This window comes from Cryptotermes secundus, unplaced genomic scaffold, assembly GCF_002891405.2.
Source record: "Cryptotermes secundus unplaced genomic scaffold, Csec_1.0 scaffold73, whole genome shotgun sequence".
In the NCBI taxonomy this organism is placed as follows: Eukaryota; Metazoa; Arthropoda; class Insecta; order Blattodea; family Kalotermitidae; genus Cryptotermes; species Cryptotermes secundus.
The window spans coordinates 1,128,131-1,149,050 of NW_019738871.1; the positions used below are offsets into that span (position 1 = coordinate 1,128,131).

The 20,920-nt window shown below is 43.0% G+C and overlaps 1 protein-coding gene across 9 annotated transcripts in view; it reads right to left on the reverse strand.

Moving 5' to 3' along the window:
• Positions 1-20,920, reverse strand: part of LOC111871052 (acid sphingomyelinase-like phosphodiesterase 3a) — a 513,318-nt gene that overhangs the window by 259,058 nt on the left and 233,340 nt on the right. For all 9 annotated transcript variants that reach the window (XM_023863803.2, XM_033754084.1, XM_023863804.2 and 6 more), the window contains one exon: positions 14,034-14,117. In XM_023863803.2, coding sequence (XP_023719571.1) covers positions 14,034-14,097 — 64 coding nt within the window. In that variant the 5' untranslated portion in view covers positions 14,098-14,117. The remainder of the gene's footprint in view (positions 1-14,033; positions 14,118-20,920) is intronic.

Below are 20,920 nucleotides of genomic sequence, written 5' to 3' on the forward strand. Positions count from 1 at the left end.
CGAAATTCAGACCTGACATTTTCGTGAATACTTCCGTGTTGCTTTCCATTTTGATGGTTTCCGAACTTTCGCTTTTGTGACGATGGGCCGGATAACATTACTGCAGGGAACGCCTCTGAACACGGAAGTACGTAACCCGCCGCAAACTTATCCTCGTCGGCATACCCACCGCAAGTACTTGACCTAAACCGAACACATATGTACAGAGTACTGGGCCGTGTTTCTCACCACATAACGTCTGTTTGGTCTCCCGCGTGAAAGAACCGGAACAGATGCGCCCACTCCAGTCAGGCACTCAATGTGCCTTGAAGGAATTTTGATCCAGCAGAATCCAAACATGGACATCCCCGCAATGTGTACCATATTGCACAGTGGAGTGTGCAGGTTAGCAAACAGCAGTCCGGAAGGACGTAACGGATTACAGGGTTGTGGAGACACGATCGAAAGGAGACTCAGGTGTGGAGACTGTCTTGGGTTATAGGCCTGTCAACCTCAGACCAGTTCCATAGCCTAGTAAGGGAAATACCAGGAAGCTGGAGGAACTTTACGATTTGTAATCTTAACCAATTATTGTTAGAGCTGGGACAGCTCAGGTGACACAGTAACTAGGCTACGGGCTGGACAACCGAGGAAGCGAAGTTAGATTCCTGGTAGGGCCAAGACATCTCTGTCTTCACTGGCTTCGGGCTTACGGAGCTTCCTGTCCTTTGAGTTGCGGAAGTTTTCTTTTTCCCTTGGGGTAAAGCATCAGGGTAGTAGTTAACAATGGTGAAGTTACGGTACGGTGCTTAATAAAGTACAGGACAAATTTACCGTTCACAATTATCACTAGGATGATCAAATCCTAACATGCGTGGGATGAGAGAAGTGGTTGTAACATTTTAGTGAGGAAACCTGAAGGGAAAACTTATGATTAAGACACCTAATCGTAGTTGTAAATATTTTTATAAGTGAACATTCCTGCCACCAAACACAGCTGTCGAGTGAGTAGTATAGCTCTGCCGTGAATTTGTAATAGAGTGGTCAGAAGGTCCAATCACAAAGCATGTCGCTTCTGAAGTTATTCATGACTTCATTCCGTTCCTATAGGCGAATTATGAAATTCTACTCTAAAATAGCCCACGACCGCTTCCTTTCACATCCCTCAAATTTCACTCTCCAATCTGACTCCATGTGACTTATGCAGGTAGAAAAGCGTTACTGAATAAACTATGAAATATACAAGTAGTTACTATAGGATTCTGACGATGGTGTATAACACACTGATATATTGGATTTTTGGACTTTATCCATCGTCCTGGTTTTTAAGATAACTAATAAAAACACGACGTTTCGGAAACTGGATCTGTTTCCGTCCTCAGGTGAAGGAAAACACCTATTCTGTTTGGTCCGTTAGAAAGAGCTAGCCTCAATCACTGGTCCAATGTTTTCCTTCACCTGAGGACGGAAACAGATTCAGTTTCCGAAACGTCGTGTTTTTATTAGTTATCTTAAAAACCAGGACGATGGATAAAGTCCAAAAAACCCAATATATCAGTATGAAATATACAACTTAAACGTAGGTTTTGTGAATTTGAACCGGAATAATCACTTAGGTCAGCCATTTTACTACATACACATTTCAGTATAAATGGGTAAACAGAATTGAAAAATTCCTCAGATTAGTTTTAAACAGAGATATTTTGTTATGTGAACATTCCTTTAAATTTATGGCACGATTTTAAGATTATTTATTTTGCGAAATAACTGGACAAGTGGGCGCTTCGTTTTGACTTCTATATTATTTAATGACACTTAATCAATCCCAACTGTTATTTATCTTGGAATGAGATCGTCTGATCATTCAGGAAGCAGCAATATTTCGCCTAAATTTGAAATGGCTGAGGAAACCACGACAGGTTTACTCAGTGTAGCGAGCAAAAAACTATACATGCGTCTTGCCTGTATCTATCTTATTGGTAAGCAAACGTACCATCTGCTCTGTATCTACCGAATTCGAGAATCTGGCCATGTATTTATGGGTTTAGTTCGATTCTCAGAATAAAGAGCGGGGTCTCCCCTGATCGTGATAAAATTGAGATAGCTTTTAGCAAGATGGATGTATAGATCCACGTATTCTTGATCTCAGTACTAGTTGGAGGTCAGTGGTCAGCTTCAAGCCTCGACTGTTTTACCCCAAAGGAAAGAGTCTCCATTATAGAGGAAGCTGTGTGGATCCCGGAACCAGTCTGCACAACGTGGAGAGGAGAAATATCTTGTTCCTATCTGGACATGAACACCGATCCCTTGACCACGTCGCCCCGCACAGTCATACCGCCTGCGCTATCCCGTTATATGTCATAAAACATAGGCCTCATTAATAAATTATACTTTTATATGAAACACGCAAACCGAGATTAACGGCCGTGGGGATCCTTTGCGCTGACCACGCTACACCCTCTATCCGCTGAAGTTGGCACTAAGTTCGCGGATAAGCGGCGGTCGCTCGGTCGGTATATTTCGCTTGCGGACTACAGGCCACGGAATAACTCTTCGACGGTATTATAGGGCTATAAGACGAAAATGAAAAAGTGAATATATTTTGTCTCGTTTAGTGTCATGTCAGATTTGTCCCTTAAGTTTTAAAGAACTCAATTTTATCTAGAAGAAACGGACATGACGTCAAGAAACGCATCCGTAATTCATACGTGCACTGGAGCAGTATTCTTCTCGTGACGAAAGCGGGGACATCCAGCACAGACTCTATATACACGGCAGCTCCTCCGTGTCTGTCTGGAGAACTGTGTACAGACGACAGAATCACCCGATGTTTGAGTCGAACCTAGTTACTTTAGCTCAAGCGGCTCAATTCTGATAGGTGCAAAACAAAGAAAATCGCGTTTGAGCATCTCTCGATGAAAACACTTCACTGTCGTCTGTTTGCACCACTCTGCAAGTTCTTAACGTTGTTATTCCGCAGAGACTGTAAAAACGGACGTGTGCTCCTGTCTCTATGAATTAGCAATGTTAAACTACGAAATGTCACATATCTAAGATAGCTGACGGTCCTATAGGGGAACGAACACGGCAGGCAAAATAACATCAAGAAAGCAGTCTGCTTTTACCGGTTCTCACGGTCTCTTCGCTTGCGGATTTCTTATATTTTTCCTTCTACCCTGAAGATGGAGGCGATACGTTCCTCCGGAACGTCGGTTAACACCACATATACACGGTGCCAAATCCCAGAAGACTGCTTTCTTCATAGTCACCGCCGTGAAAGCCTCAAATCTTACAAAATAACATCAGTTTAATCATATTTAAAATAATAAAAAGAAAAAAATATTCTAATATATTTTTAAACAATTAATACGAAATATAATGTTAAAACAACTGTAATTCTTATGAATGAGAATTCAGAGAAATTACTGTGACATGACGCATGAACGCCTGAAGTATGTAGTCAGAGATGTCCATTGCTAGACAACGGCCAGCTAAAATACGTTTCCGAGGCAAGGAATACGCTTGTATAACTCAAAGCGAATTAACACAAGATTCCGAGACAACGCATTCAAAAAGAACGGACTGAAATCCTTGGAGGCAGTGATGCCTATTAAGTTCTCAGGCATTGATAGATGGCAGTGCATTTCGTCAATATGTGAGTACTGAATAGTTGAAGTGTTAACCAGAGGAGATTCGCTATCAAGCAACGCTTAAGCATGCGAATGTTGGTAACTTTATTTTATTTGTTATAACCACAGTAATATTTATAGTGTTACAAATAACTGTCGTTACGGTTTGCGAGTATCCAATAAATCTATTCACAAATCCAAACCCCGTCTACGAGTCACTACAATACCTGATATCACTATAAAATCAGCCATTGTATTACTTACGAACCAGTTGAAATCTTGTGTTCAACATGGAAAGTTTTAATTTTATCCTCGTTTACGTGTATAAGTTTTGGTTTCAAAGTCGTTTCCCAACAAATGTTTTCTATGAATACAATTTTTTCGGTGACAATATGTATGACGCTCACTTCAACTTGCTTTACTTAATTTCTGCCGAAACATTAGTTGAGTACATACTCTGAAGTATTGCTTTATACAATTTACTCCCATTTTCTGAAAGTTTTCACCACCAACAGTAGAACGAACAACAATGAGAGAAATAAAAACCCCGTGGGAACTTCGGTGTATCACTGAACTGAAACCTTTACCCAAAATTGCAATAGAAAGAAAAAAAACTATAGCTGTAGGCCTCCTGCCGCTAACAGGAGAAAAAGAAAAGTCAATACGGTACCAGAGTCAAGTATATTCTTATCGTCGCTCGACACAAAAGCGACTCAAGGAAATCAGACAATCTCCATGCAGAATCAAGCATCTATTGCTACCAAAGGATGTCTAGAAACATCCTAGAAAATGAGAAAATAAAGACGTGGCTCACAGACAAAAATAAGTACTTTAATGACAATATTATTATTATTTATTCCAACTGCTAAGGGACACGCGGTAGCGTAGTTGGTTGAGGCATTATGCTACAAGCCGAAAGATCATGGGATCAAATCCCGATGAGGTGGATCTTTTTTCAATTTACCTAATCCTTCCAGCCGCGACATGGCCCTGGGGTCGGCTCAGCCTCTAACAGAAATGAGTCCCAGGAATATTCTGAGGGTTAAAGGGCGGCCGACGGGTAAGGCTGACGACCTTACCGCCATGTATGAACCGGGTGTCTAGCAAATGTGAGAACCTCAACATCTCACAACCCTATGGGCCTCCACGGCCTCTTACAGGGATACCTTTAATTTTTTTACCTTTTTAACTGCAAATGCGTTTATACCCAGTGGCAGTGCGCTACGTCACAACACAACAAACAAATAACACACATCACACGAAATAACAGAACACGCTCAAGCAAAACAGCACACGACACTATACAAATATTAAAGGACACACTAAACACAATGAATACAATGAAAAGACAACTACACCAAATACAATTGCAACTAAAACTACAAGTATGCAAAAAGTGGAGCACAACCAGTTAAGCATACTTAACACGAAAGTGTGAAGATGTAAATTTGTAAATATTTATTGTAAGAAATGTAATACATAGGTTTCGATTTCTGTTTCTTATACCGGGATCTCGACCGGCTTATTAAGAATTGAAGAAATGTCCCGTATTACAGTTTCAGCCTTCCTAATAAAACGTGTTCCTTGGGGAGGAGACATTCATTCTGAAGGAACTTGTTAGTGGTACAAAATTTCATTATAAACTGCCTTCGGCAAACGAAACCATGGCTGAGAGAAATGTTATTGTGGCGGAATTTTGTGGTATGAGCTACAACCAGCAGCTTCGCGCTGAAAGTCGGGAGCCAAGTGGCCCCACTCAGTTAGCGCTCTTCCGCAGGTGCTGCATATGAAGTTTGTCAAAGTTAAACGCCGAAACATAACTTAGGTTTCGGCGTAACACCAAGCAAATAATTTCCAATTCGTTATTTGCGTGCACTGTTATCTAACTTTTATCATTCCCCATGGAGATCGCAGCGATATTTGTGACCATCTTCAGATCAAGGAACACAAAGCTGATATTTACGCAGCATTTTCAAGTACAAAATTTATTCTTCACAGCTCTGTGGGTGCCCATCACAGTGGCCGCGCGGTCTAAGGCATAAACACTGGGATCGTGAGTTCGAATCCCACTCAAGTCATGGATGTCTTGTGCGTTTACTGTCTATCTTTGTGCTTGTGTGTAGCTAGCGGCCTTGCGACGGGCTGATCCACGTCCAAGGAGTCCTACCGAATATGTAGAAGATTAAGAAACTGGAAAAGGGGTCAAGGCCCAACAAAGATAGATCTCTGGGCGAAACAGACGGCAAGAGGAGCAACGTACACGCGTCACCGCGCTGAACATAACCTCAACTTCAGCTCTTGGCGCTGCTCACCGAAAGAGTTGAACCATACTCGATGAACATTTTTGGCGCGTATGGAGGGAGAGAGAGAGAGAGAGAAGACATATTGCTCCAACGAACTGAATAGGTCCACTTGCTAATGACGAATGTTCTAAAGTGTAGTAGGAAGCCACTCTTGTTGTCCGAAGTGCAGAAGCAGCAGACCCAAAATGATTATAACTGATTCATACGAATTTTGTTTCTATTATTGCGTCACATGAAAATTGCAATTAGGCGTCCCCTCAATCAAGGCTGAAGGCCTGAAACCATTACGTACTTACTCATGGAGCTGAGCCCTTCTTGAGGAGCTGCCAAATCTGCAGCTACTCAAGAATTTCCCAGCATTTTATTGAACCCGAAGGTTCTTTACCGTGTTCAAAAGAACCTTCCATTTGTCCCTATCCTGAGCCAGATCAATCCAATCAATACCATCCCATCCTATCTCTCTAAGATCCGTTTTAATATTATCCATTCACCTACGCCTTGGTCTTCCCAGTGGTCTCTTTCCTTCTGGCTTTCTCACAAATAACCTATATGCATTCCTCTTCTCCCCCATTCGTGCTACATGCCCTGCCCAACTCATCCTCCTTGACTTGATAATTCTAATTATACTTGGAGAAGAGTACAAGTTAAGAAGCTCCTCATTGTGCAGTTTTCTCCAATCTCCTGTCACTTCATCTCTCTTCGGTCCAAATATTCCCAACACCCTGTTCTCAATCACCGTCAGTCTATGTTCCTCCCTTAATGTCAGAGACCAAGTTTCACCCATACAGAAACACCGGCAAAATTATAGTTTTGTATATTCTAATTTTTATGTTTTTGGACAGCAGAGGAGAAGACAAAATGTTCTGAACAACCATTTCGTATGATTGATATGTAATATTCAATTAAATTCAAAATCACAGGGGAAGCGGTCGGATTTTGTGGCGAAACACTAGCATCAACTCTGGCAGGGCAATATAAAACCGAAAATCAGAATAATGAGAATAGGCCGCGGTGCACAAATCGTGTACAACTGCGCACAGAGTAGCTGCAACATGCCCCCCGTAATGTTTTCGCATCCACACAGTTCGCATTCTGTGCTGCATCTCGCAATGAGTAAGGACTCTACTGCGCTTTCTGTTGTCGCTTGCTGCGACAGGAAGACATAGAAATGTACGAAGTTTTGAAGTCTTATTTCTCCAGTAATCGGAAGCGCCCAGCATTTTCAAAATAAGAGGGGCACGACCTGATTTCCGTTTCTGATAACCGGTTAAATAATTTTGTAAAGGCAATACGCCGCATGAAGTGAGAACCTGTCTTTGCTTTTGACGTAAAAGGTAAAAAAAAGAGTACACTATTCCTGTAACAGGCCGTGGAGGCCCATAAGTTTGTGAGATGTTGAGGCTCCCACATTTTCTGTAGACAATCGGCTCACAGATGGCGGTGAAGTTGACCGCCTTGTGCGCCGGCCGCCTTTAACCCACAGAAATATTCCTGGTACTCATTTCTGTTAGGGGCTGATTCGACCCCAGGGCCAAAGTGCGGCTGGAAGAATTAGGTAAGTTGAAAAAAACACCTCATCGGGCTTGTAATATAGTGTCTCAAGCAACTATGCTACTGCGTGCCCCCTTGCTTTTGAAGCAACAAATGTATTTACGAACTAACCAACTAACGCTAATAGCAACAGGAGGAAGTGCACTTCAATTCACGGTAGGGTCAAAAATTTGTTCTCTTCTTCACAGCGTGCAGACAGGTTCTAGGGCCCACCGCGTCTCCCACACAATGGGTACCGGGGATTCATTCCCCAGGAGTAAAGTCAACCACTCACCTGAATCTAGTGCCGAGGTTAAGAATGGTGGTGCTACAGTTCCAAGTTTTCACAGCGCGGTAATTAATTAATTAAGCTCAGGGGTATTATTTTATTGCTAGTGGAGTGGGACTAAGTCCCTTGTACTGCGGCCACTTCTGACCTATTGTACCAGCCCCAGATGATAGGTGAGGGAGATTGTGGAGCAATCGGTGTTATGGAGATTGGCAGGGGAAACCGAAGTACTCGGAGAAAACCTACCCCAGCGCCATTTTGTCCACCACAAATCCCACTTGAACAGTCCCGGGATCGAACCCGGGCCGCCGCGGTGGGAAGCCAGAGAATAACCGCGCTACGGCGCGGCCAAGCTCAGGGGTAAATTCGCCTTTGCCTTTAATTGCAGACGGAGGTGAAGGCGGATGAACGGTTTTTTGGTTTCGTATGTTAAACAAGAATCGATCGGTTTTCTTCGTGTATATGTGCGCCTTCCGTGTTTCGCGCCCTCGGGTTCTCTGAAACTGCGTACCGGCTGGGACAACAGTGAAACTGAACTAAGGCGAGCATGCATTCTTATGTTGAAAGGTGGTCAGGCCAAGGAGGATACAATGGACGGGACATGGCCGATAATGATGAGATCAAAATACAGCCAACAATTCACTTGAAGAGCTTCTAGGGAAGACCATTCAGGACCTAGGAATGAATGAGAAGAAATTATGGAATGAATCTTTTAAAAAAATATAAGTATGATGTTATTCGTTTATTATAAAAGAATTGGAATCAGTGGCCAGCTGTTGTGAACACGGTAATGAACTTTCGTGTTTCAAAGAAGGCGATGAACCGATCTACTATAGGTTCCTTAAGATGGGCATTCAAGGAGCCAGTAAGGCAGGGGAGATGTGCGTGACATGGAGCAACATGTACAGTTGGGAGGCCCCGGCTGGGAAACTTGCGCGTAACTCGGAGGACAATGCAGAAACGGAGCAGAGATATGAACTGAACTGGACGTTTCGTGGCTGTAGTGACGAGCACTCTTCTCCCAAACAAACAGTTGCGTGCCAGCGCCGAGTGCTAAGGAGGAGCCCCATGCTTGCGGGACACTCAAATCCATTGCTGTTACTGCAACCAGCCCTTTATGAGTTACGAAATTGTTTCAAGTCTGAGTAAACATTTATGAACATGCAAGCCTTCCTGTGCTGTACCGCCTCCCCCTATTCACAACACTGTTACCATGCCAACAGACTAACAGAAACAGAGATTTTTATTTGGGTGGCTTTGGGTGAGGAGTAGGGACAGGACAGCTCAATCGGTATAGCGAGGGGCTACGGGCACGAGGGCCAGGGTTCGATTTCCGGCAGGGGCAAGATTTTTTTCTTCTCAACAGCATCCAGACCGACTGCTGGACCCATCCAACCTCCTATCCATTCGGTACTAGGGGCAGAGAGGCCTCGTCGGGAAGCTGTCCACTCACCTCTATCTAGCGGAGCTATACGTCCACTCCCCCACCCGTCTTCAATGCATACTGCTTAATTAATTAAGCATAGGGAAAACTTCACCTTTACTTTTATATTTTACTCAGTTCGAATCCATTTTGGTCAAGAAGTATTCAAAGAGGGTGGTATCCAATTAAAGGAGTTCATGTAATTTTCAATATCATGAAAATCCGTCAATTAATGCTTATTTTTTTGTTGTTTCTGTCGTGATGTATACAATAAGTAGCGTTCAGAGGCAGAATAATTTATGAATGATGATGATAGGCTTGTAGCCTATGCTAATGAAGTTAATTTGTTGCGAAAAAGAAAACACTGAAGTCCGTGTGACACTACTGAGACTGTTCGAAAAAGCAGACACAAAGAGAATTATGTGGGTGGTGAATTCAGACCAAACTCATGGCACAGAGATAGCTAAGGTACTTTGAATGTATAGCGTAGTTGAAATATTTACAAGTCCAATAAAAAATTTAAATTGTATTCATGAACAAATTAAGAACAAACTGAAATCAGGGATTGCTTTATTTCATTCTGTTCACAATCTTTTCTCTTGTCGTCCTCTATTTAAAAACTTTAAGATTAAAACACCTTTGTATTCGGGTAAAATTTTAAGGCAAGAACACAGACTCAGGAATGTTGAAAACAGACTGCCGAGGAGAATGGTTTTTACTGTGATGGAAGAAGCAACGGAATAATTAATGAGGATCTTGATACTTTTCGCTCCTCGCTAAATAATACCAGAATGATTACACACAGGAGGTTCGGATGGACTGGGAATGTAGCACGTATCGGAAAGAAGAGAAGTCCATGTAATATTCTGGCAAGAAAGCCTGAAGGATGTATATATCACTAGAAGGACCTAGGCGTACATGGGACGATAATATTAAAATGGAAATTAGAGAAATATAATGCAAAGGTGTGTACTAATCTGGTTCACGATAGGGACCAATGAGGGGCTCTTGTGAACACGGTAAGTAACATTCGAATTAAAGAAAACGTTAGGAACTTCTGAGGCAGCAAGTAACAGTCAGAAGCATGAAGTTATGGTATGTGAATTCAGTTGAGAGGAACCGTCCTTTGATAAGAGACGCAACCAATCTTCGCGTGTGTTGGATACACCATTATTGAGCGGTGAACACAGAAATTATGCATAATTATCTGGAAAACCGCAGTACTTAAGAGCGTGGTGCATTGAAGATAAATTGTGTTTCATTACTCTCTGCAACGTTTATGGCAAACGCTGTTCTCTCTGTTAAATATTTAACGAGTAGGAAAACGCAGAAAAGTATGTAGGCCTTCATGTAAATTGCCTTTTTTGTCAGATTTTGTCAGTAAATTGTATGATGATGCCTCAACATCACATCTCATGATGGTCCATGCAGCTGTTGTCGAGTTGTTTCACGCGCATGTACAGACAGACGGGTGAGATTCTAATAGGCGCTTCACAGAATTGCTAACGCGCCGAAAACGGGGAAGCAATTTCGTGTTCCTTGGACTCCCCGTACAAAAATTTTTAAATTGTACTGTTCTGTGTTGGTGCTCCGATGTCCCTTAGATTTTAATACCACGTTAAGAAGTTACCGTTAAACTGCAAATAAACCTGGTTACGAACTGTTAGGATTTGCTTTAGGAAGACAGCGAACAGGTCTCCAGGAAAGCCACTGCTGCTTTGCATTCACTGAAACAGAAGAAGCTTGAGAATCGCAGAAATAAAGAACGCCTTATCTCTGCTCTTGTTACTTTGGAGGGAGAAAGAACCCCGCTTGGGATTAGCGACAAGGATTAACGACACTACAAAAGGTTTTCCTGACAGACGCGGCGATACGTATTCATGATCAGCTCTGATAGACTGGAGGACGTTCCCCGCAATAAAACCGAGTTACGGCTCCTAAACGTCCAATAAAACTGATCGTCAGGGGTACTTACGCAAATGTGAGCCCCCACGCGCTCTGGAGACAATTATTGTTGCTTACAAAAACCCCACTATCTGCGCACCCGGGGGTAGGAATACCTGCGGGGTTTCCTTCTTGTGCTTCACTCATTTTAATGTTTCATTTCGCTGTTATTCTTCAATATTTGTATGATGGGACTAGAGAGGCGCTTCATAATTTGTACTCTTCTCCAAGTATAATCAGAATGATCAAGTCAAGGAGGATGAGGTGGGCAGCGCATGTAGCACGAATGGGGAGAAGAGGAATGCATATAGGACATTGGTGGGAAAGTCAGAAGGAAAGAGACCACTGGGAAAACCAAGGCGTAGGTGGGAGAACAACATTAAAATGGATCTTAGAGATATAGGACGGGATGGTATGGATTGGATTGATCTGGCTCAGGATAGGGACCAGTAGAGGGCTCTTGTGAACACGGTAATGAACCTTCGGGTTCCGTAAAGTGCTGGGAAATTCTTGAGTAGCTGCAGAATTGGCGGCTCCTCCAGAAGATTCAGCTCGATAAGTAAGTAAGTCCTCGGAGTTTTATTACAGCTGCTTCAAAATCTTCGCGATTTTCTCAGAAGGATGCTACCTTTACACATGTAACTTTGATTGCTACGAAGTTTCAATAAAATCGAAATAACTTTCGAAGTGGACTCCACTTGTGTCTGACACGCATTCAAAGAGATAGGGCCTATTACTTTTTAAGAAATTAGAGGACTCGAAGAATTTTCCGATATGTATGAGATATTCATGGATATGCCAATCCCCACCATAAACCGGGCACTTGCCTTGTGCATCGGAAAATTTTTCAGAATTCATTTCTGGAAGAATAGGGTGTTGAGGGTGTTGAGGGTGTTGGGGTGCGGATCACAGCTCAGGAACTACAGAAACTAACTTCAGCGTCATGAGCGAGTTTTCATGGAAAGAAAATAAAAGCGTTAAACGGCTTATGTGTAATTCATGTCCGCAAGTCTGTGCGCGGCCGGTCACGGTAGCCGAGCGGTCTAAGGCATGTACTGTCTTCGCTCGCTCGGAAGCCGGGATCGTGGGTTCGGATCTGTTTCCTGTGAGGTACGAACTGAATTCTTATATATTATTCTTATACACTGCCGGTCACGGTAGCCGCGCGGTCTAAAGCATGCACTGTCTTCGCTCTCTCGGAAGCCGGGATCGTGGGTTCGGATCTGTTTCCTGTGAGGTACGAACTGAATTCTTATATATTATTCTTATACACTGCCGGTCACTGTAGCCGCGCGGTCTAAGGCATGACCTGTCTTCGCTCCCTCGGAAGCCGGGACCGTGGGTTCGGATCTGTTTCCTGTGAGGTACGAACTGAATTCTTATATATTATTCTTATACACTGCCGATCACAGTAGCCAAACGGTCTAAGGCATGTACTGTCTTCACTCGCTCGGAAGCCGGGATCGTGAGTTCGAATCCCACTCAGGGCATGGATGTTTAGTTTGTGTGTCTGCGTTTTTCTGTGTTTGTTTACAGGTAGAGGCCTTGCGACGAGCTGATCACCCGCCCAAGGAGTCCTACCGTCTGTGTAAGATCTAGAAAAACCGAAGTGAACGGAGAAGTTCATGGAGGTAGGCCTAGGCCCACTGGGGCCAAGGAAAAAAAAAGTCTGTGCGTTGCCTAGTCTCAGCGCCGCTGCTGCTGATAGATTCTTATGAAATTCAGAGTGTGTAACAGAGTGAGTAACTTTCAAACTAAATAATTAAGCTACAGGACCGAGTGACTAATGTACTGACTGCACTAATAGAATAACTAATTGAAGTATTAGTTCAATTATTATTTTTATTATTCTCTTAAGAAATACAGGTTTGTTATTAGGTAAATAACTAATTATATGGGCAAATATCTTCATTGATAAGAACTTTTGCTCGTAGAATTTCTCGTATATTATTGAAAATGACTCTTTCATTATCGTGTTCCCAGCAGGCCGACACCATTTCAATCCCTGAGCGAGTTAAATCAATCTTTCATCTGCAGCATACTCGTATGTTTCTGTAGGATTCATATATTACTAATATCCTTAATGAAAGCTTTGTCGTACGGTTCCACACCATTTCCCCATTAAAGGAAATATGTTTCAGGACTTTTTGTGGATTCCGAGTGAAAATATGCCCTGTTAAGTTTCGTGTTTCGTTTTTCGTAATATTAGTACTATGTACATATTACTTCATCGGAAGTTTGTACATATTACGCAACATCGTGTGATACTTGGATCGAAATTGTCTCACGCAAATAATTAATGTAGCTACGAGTTGTCTGCTGCAGGCATAAATAACAAACATGGGTTCAGTTGCATAATGATATTTCAGGCTAAACACATGCATACACGTGTACTAAAGTTTGTATCACAAAATGAAACATTCACAGACCAGATTTTCTTAATGAAGTTTATCTCCGTAAAATATTTGTCCTGAATCAAGTGACGACTTGGTGGTTGTTCTGACACACGTGACGTCACACTTCCTTCTCCGGAGATTAAAATGTTTAGGGAGGATATCACGCCGTAATACAAAAATACAAATGAAAGTACAGGAATAACTTAGAATTGCGGCACAGTATAGCGGCAGGAGAGTTTTACAGCTGTGCAGAAATTGAAGACGCAGCAATAAAAATGTGTGTAGATGGTTACATTACTACTGAAAGACAATCTGAGACTATTTACTCGACAGATGGAACCAATTAGCGCAACAAGTTCATTATTATTTGTACTAATAAAATTTGTTTTACAAAATTTCAGGGAACAGAACTGTCTATTTCGCGAGGTTCCTTGTTCTGATTCCAGTGCTGATCAGAATTGCGCTGCTAATGCATTATTGAGGCAATGTTTGTTTCGACCGATTTATATACGCTCAGCTACAAGTGGCAAATTCACTCACCGATTCTAGCGGCAGATGGGTTAAACAGCAGGAACAGATGAAGCACGAGTCCCCAAAACAGCATCTTGTGTGGTCAGAAGAAATCTGCAAAAAGGAATATATAGATTTTTGTAAGTTAATTAAACTGGGCTGCAAATGTTGTACACTACGTGAGAAATCACATAATTAGATGTGAGATTCTTAATAGAAGAATAATTTTTGAGTAGTTTCTCATGTTTGAGAAGCCGTTACTTAGTAACAAGTTGTATATTTGAAGAAAGCAGTCTTCTGGGATGTGGCGCAGTGTAGATATTGTGTTAACCGACGTTTCGGAAGAACGTATTGCCTCCATCTTCAGGGTAGAAGAAAGAAGAAAATCCGCGAGCCAGGAACCAGCGTGAGCAGGTACTAACAGACTAATGTAGAGTCCGAAACGTCGGTTGACACAATATCTACACGGCACCACATCTGTTTTCTTCATAGTCGCCGCCGTGAAAACTTCAAATCTTACACAGTTGTATATTTTATTACCTCGTGGTCGTTGCCCAGCAACGGGTCTACATCTTTCTGTATGTCTTCGAGACGTTTCTTCCTTTCAAATATATTCGAACCAAAATTTTATATACATTTCCCAGTCTTCGTGTGGGCGACATATGCCGCCTTTTCATCTTCCTTAATTTGATCACGTAACTGATTCTGCTGAGGAGCGGATGCACAACAAAAAACGTTCATTTAGACGGGCTAATAGTAATTTCCCGAGCCTTGTGTTCATTTTCGTAACATAATTCTTTTTACGGTGAGGAATTGTTAGCCTCACGCCCTACCCCAAAGCTGGAGGACTACCGTTTGTCGGATGTCCGAAACTGCTTATTTAATATATTCACAGCTTCCCTCCATCTGCAACCTGGGGATGCGCCATGCCGTGGTGACAAGGAATCCACCTAACTTGGAGGAGGAGGAGAAGGTGGGCAGGGCATGTAGCACGAATGTGGGAGACGATGAATACATATAGGATATTGGTAGGAAAGCCAGAAGGAAAGAGACCGCTGGGAAGACGAAGGACAATATTATGATGGATCTTAGGGAGAGAGGATGGGATGATATGAATTGGACTGATCTGGCTCGGGATAGGGACCAACGTAGGGCTCTTGTGAACACGGGCATGAACCTTCGGGTTCCATAAAATCCTGGGAAATTCTTGAGTAGCCGCAGAATTGGCAGCTCCTCAAGAAGGGTTCAGCTCCTTGAGTATGGAAGTAATAGTAATTGTCTTTGTAGACTATCGCTTAGAATGTACTATGTCTACATGAGACAGAGGACTACCGTTCCTCGGAGAAACTCTCATTCTTTTAGCAGTCCATAAATCAGAAGGGTTGATAAACTCTGTAATGTGTGGCAGAGTGTTTTCTAACTCGGCTCACAGTCGTGTAGCTTGTCTCGCTTTCAAGTTAGGTCTACCGCATAATCCGTAACATTAAATTACTTTGCAAGTAATTCCACAACCTCGGCTAAAGACGTCGAGACAGCTTACTTTACTGACCGAGTAAAAATATGAAATTTTCATTTTCTATAAAACTTCTCAGAACTTTTCAAAAAATTATCGAGGTTGAAACAGAACTCCAAAAAAGTTTCTAAGTCTAACAGAAATTAGGCCGCGAGAGTGGGATAGGCTTCACTGCGCTGCATTTAAAATAATTCCTGTTTAATTACTCCCTCATGAATATTGGAACGCAGAAGCGAAAGGAAATTTTCCATTAGAGTTTCCTCTGAGCGTGTGTTGCCTTCATCCAACAAAGCGGAAAGAAACTGCTGCTGCAGAGATTCGGTGCTCTTTTATCAGGCGTTTTTTACGCGACATGGAAACAGGAGCGGAAAGGCGAACTCATAGTCCTTAGATATTCTGTCTATTTCGCCGCCCGGTATATATCAGTCTGTTACATTTACTACTACCAATTTATTATTGTAGAACAAAACGAACGCTACATGGCACGACCAAGAAACATTCCTATTTCGTTGACACGTATCCAACGATATTTAAAGTAGCGTCCAACAATTGTAGATATTAAGGATAACTAGAGTTTATGTAACATATAAATGTTTTGCACGATGAGTCCTTTCTATGAATCTTTCTTTCAAATAACGGAATTCAGTCAATAATGCGAGATTTAATTGAAATTGTTCGAAAATGCTTAAAGCGTAAGAATAGTCAAGTATTATTTGTCTGTCTCTCAATTTTCTGTGATGTTAAGTTTCTGAGACCGCCTCTGTGGTCTAGTGATCAGAGTTCCTGAGGTCCCGTGTTCGATTCCCGGCTCTACCATATTTTCTGAGAAGTAGTGGGTCTGGAACGGGGTCCACTCAGCCTCGTGGAGGTAATTGAGGAGCTACTTGAATGGAAAAGTAGAGGCTCCGGTCTAGAAAACCTAATTAACGGCCATGGGGATCCGTTGTGCTGACCACGCGACACCCTCTATCCGCAAAAGTTGGCATTAAATTCGTCGACAAGCGGCGGTTGCTCTGTCGGTATAGTTCGCTTGCGGACTACAGGACTAAGTTTCTGAACCCTCTGCAGGATTTAAATTTCTGTTTTGCTCCTTTGAATTCGAAGAGCTGCATAGGTTAACTTCATCTTGGTGGTGTAACATCTATCTTCATATACTTAGTTATACTGCACGGTCTTTCTCAGGCCTCTGAAACAGCAGAGTCTACCACGAAATATTGTAAGGTGCGACCAGTTCCTTCCGAAACGAACATCCTGCCACCTCACTTCCTCTAGCTTACGCAGAGTCGATGAATAACCAATGACCCAATATAACGTGGTGCCCTCTTATGGTACTACCCCCAGTCGCATACGGTTGTCATGGAAATGGCGCCACAGTGTGATCGTACAAAGATGTTAATATTTTAAAAGCTATGTTAAGAGCAAAGAGCTGGGATAGCTCAGTTAGCATACCGAGTGGCTACGGGATGGATGATCGAGGGGTCGGAGTTCGAGTCCCTTTAGTATTAAGAATGTTTTCTACGTCGTCCAGGCCGGCTCTGGGTCTCACCCAGCCTCCTATGCAATGGGTACCGGGGGCTCTTTTCCCGGGGTAAAGTGGCAGGGGCGTGAAGCTGACCACCTTCAGCTATTACCGAAGTTAAGAAAATATGGATCTACACATCTACTTTCCCATACGCCTTAATGGCCTAATGCTTATAAAAACGTTAATAACAACGTGATACACGTATTATTAACAGTGTTATGCGCTCAAGTAAAGCTATCACTGCGGTTAGTGACAGAACAGTTGTGCATAAGTGCTGTGGTGTAGGAAAGAAAATTCCCAACATTTCTACCTTTATCGTGTGAACTGCAACGGCTTGTTGAACATCTATCCCACACTTAGGCTTATCTATATGGATCTTACTGCAGAGAGCCTTGGGATAACCCATACCATCACTTGAATCATTAGGCAGTATGCCTCGGTAGAATGAGGTAGGAGCAATGGCGTGAGATATTAACTACAGGAATATCTCGCCATGTAACCTCACATTTCATAGTAGGCGCATGCATTCATTCTACTGAAATGTTGGCAGCACTGATCGTAATATTTGGAGTCGAATGGGGCGCAGGGGGACTGGGAGGTGAAAATTGATGCACCTCATGGCCCTGAGAGCTTATTCAATCCACTTACTCCTGAGGGTTCGAGGGGATGGAGGAACCCTGGTCCGGAGATGAAGGTACACCGGATCTGTTGTTCACTTGACGTATCAGCTGCTGAGGTTAACTAATGTAGAATGATGGTTTGTTGATAAACTATTCAAGGGGTTGTTGTCTCGTGCCTAATGGTAAAAAGAGGTAAAGCTATCCCTGTAACAGGCCTCGGAGGCGCATAGAGTTGTGAGACGTTGAGGCTCCTACATTATCTCGACAATCGGCTCAAAGATGGCGGTAAGGTTGTCAGCCGTACGCGCCGGCCGCCCTTTATCCCCCCAGGAAGATTCCTGGTACTCATTTATATTAAGAGGCTGAGTCGACCCCAGGGCCATAGTGCGGCTGGAAGGATTAAGTCAATTGAAAAAATCCAATGATCTCATCGGGACATGAACCCACGACTTTCCGGCTTGTAGCATAGTACCTAAACCAACTACGCTACCTCGTACCACCTTCGTGCCTAATGGTACGAGAAAATAATATTTGTGTTTGGAAGGAACCAGAGTGAAAACGTTTCCGGCCTATGTGAAAGCAGGGTGACCTTGAAAAGTAGACATATCTTATGGGATGTTACGCCGTGTAGTCCGGTAGATGCTTATTGGCATTTCGGAATAATTTCCTATCTCCATAATCAGGTTAGAAGTGTAAGCTAAGCTGCAACGAGGGGAGTAAGCTGAGTGTTGTTAAGTTGTCCGGACATAAGCAGGGAAACGTGTCACGTGATATAACCTCTTCCCATTGGTGAATCGTGCCGTCATGTTTCCCTTTACTTGAGACCCTGACCCACGGCCTTAATTAGCCCTTAACTTTCTCACTTTTCTTCTCAGTACTGTTGGTTCTGTCAGGGCTGCTTGCATCTGGCCCCTGTCTGGTTTATTCTTAGACCCTGCAGACGGAGGCAGTATGTTGGTTCGAAATATCGGTAAACTTCTACCGGATTGCATGGCGTCATAATGCAGAAGATATTGTCACGTAGGAGGGGTTTGCGTGATTAATATTAACGGGTTCTGGATTTGACCATTGGATTTATTGACACTTATTTACAATTACATTCAATTATGACAGCTCACAATGAATGACTGCCTAAGACTCGCTCCATCCCTGACTGGACTACGAGTGTCTTCTCTTCTGCGTGACTGACTTGGTTCTGATTTACGAGTCGGACACTTCTTCAGCTTCCGTTGTTCGCAGGTTAACAATCCACAGCTGAACACTCAACTTCTGAATGAATGAAATACGACGACTGCCTTACGAATGAATTCTCCTTAGCGCTCTCACGTGACTTGTCTTCGTGAGAACCAAATAGAGATCACCAGTTACAACAGTCCATGTGATTGCCTGCTTATCACTTGCTGCGGGAACGACTATTAATTCCGTAGCAACTCTTTGGTTTCACTATTCCGGCTTTCAGGCGGTGTTCTCCGAACCGTTGCGTAGCAAATAATCATACTCGTCACAATATTCTTCTGGAATAACAGGTTCAGAACCTTGAGCAACCGTGTATTCATTTAACCTGCAGTTTCAGCAGCAACTGACGTTTTCCGGACTGTCACGTGACCGCTCAGACTGTATGTTCAAAACTTCAAAATACATCGACATTAAGAGTAAGAGGCGCCTCCAGCAATAATATTCAATTGTGTGGGGAAACGGTGGCAAGGAATAACTTCACTTTAATGTCGAAATGACATTTGCTGAATTCTTGTTCCGTGCACGGAGACGTGAAAGCCAGTAATTGTGGAGGGCAAACAGATTACCATTATGATTGCAGCGTGTCACGTGACGCTAGCGGTGCCGGTCGTGCTGGGCTGCCATTTCATGCTCTCCAGAACAAAACAGAAGAACCATGTAAGGCACCAAACTGTTCGGAGGCATGAACTCAGCCTTCAAGGTGACGTTAGTTCATTTTTGCATTAAAATGAGATATCCTTCGCTTTATACCCAAAATCCAGCGTACCGGATACACTGTTTATGCGAAAGTATCATTAAATCAGAGGCACGAATAAAATAACTGGTTGCAGTGTGGGAGAGACATGGAAATGCATCTGATACGGGTTTACGTGCATAGATACAGCCAACATTAATATCCATGTCACAATAACCAGACATTATCTGGCAAACAGTCTAACAAAATATAAACGTATCGAAGTATCTAAGAACACTAATGTCTCCATAAACAAGGCTACGTTCCTCGAATTCGAATTGTTAACCGGAAGACAGTTTTACACGTACAGGATCATGTGCTATGGTCATGCAGCCTGAAGTATGACATATCTTCGCCCGCTCGAATACGGGAACACTGGGATCGAATACCGCCTGCGGCATGAGTTTATGCCTGTGTTTCCTCTGTATTTGTGTTGTGTGTAGGTGCCTACCTTTCTTTCCTTAGTGGGGTGGGACTGTGTGTAGGTGCCTACCTTTCTTTCCTTAGTGGGGTGGGACTGTGTGTAGGTGTCTACCTTTCTTTCCTTAGCGGGGTGGGACTAAGTCCCTTGTACTGCGGCCACTTCTGGCCTATTGTACCAGCCCAAGATGATAAGTGAGGGTGATTGTGGAGCAATTGGTGGAGTGAAATACTTGGAGAAAGCCTGCCCCAGCGCCCCTTTGTCCACCACAAATCCCACACGACTAGACCCGGGCTCGAACCCGGGCGGCCGTGGTGAGAAGCCAGCGACTAACCGCTTGAGCTATGGTGCGGCCACAGGTGGCTACATTACGCTGTGTTGTCATTCGTCCACTGAGCACTAACAACTATCTCTAAGGTTAAAATTTCAGATTAATTCTAAGTGGGAATAGGTCGCAAATGAAAACGAAAAATAACGTGTTAGGATGAGAGATTAATTTATTCCTGAAACAACATAAAATATCTAAGTAGGCAGTTAAGACTCACGATCTTTCAAGTTTCCTTACTTTCAGAACATTTGATGGGCATTAGAACGGAAATTTAGAGAGAGCAGTCCAAAGGATCCGTCGCACAATGACGTCAAGGAGGATGAGATAGGCAGAGCATCTAGCACGAATGGTGAAAAGAGGACTGTATTTATGGTTTTGGTGGGAAAGTCAAAGGGAAGAGACCACTGGGAAGACCAAGACGTAGGTGGGTGGATAGTATTAAAATGGATCTCAGAGAGATGGAATTGAGGGGTAAGGACTAAAATGATCTGGCTCAAGAAAGGGACAAATGGAGGGCTCTTTTGAACACGGTAATGAAACTTGG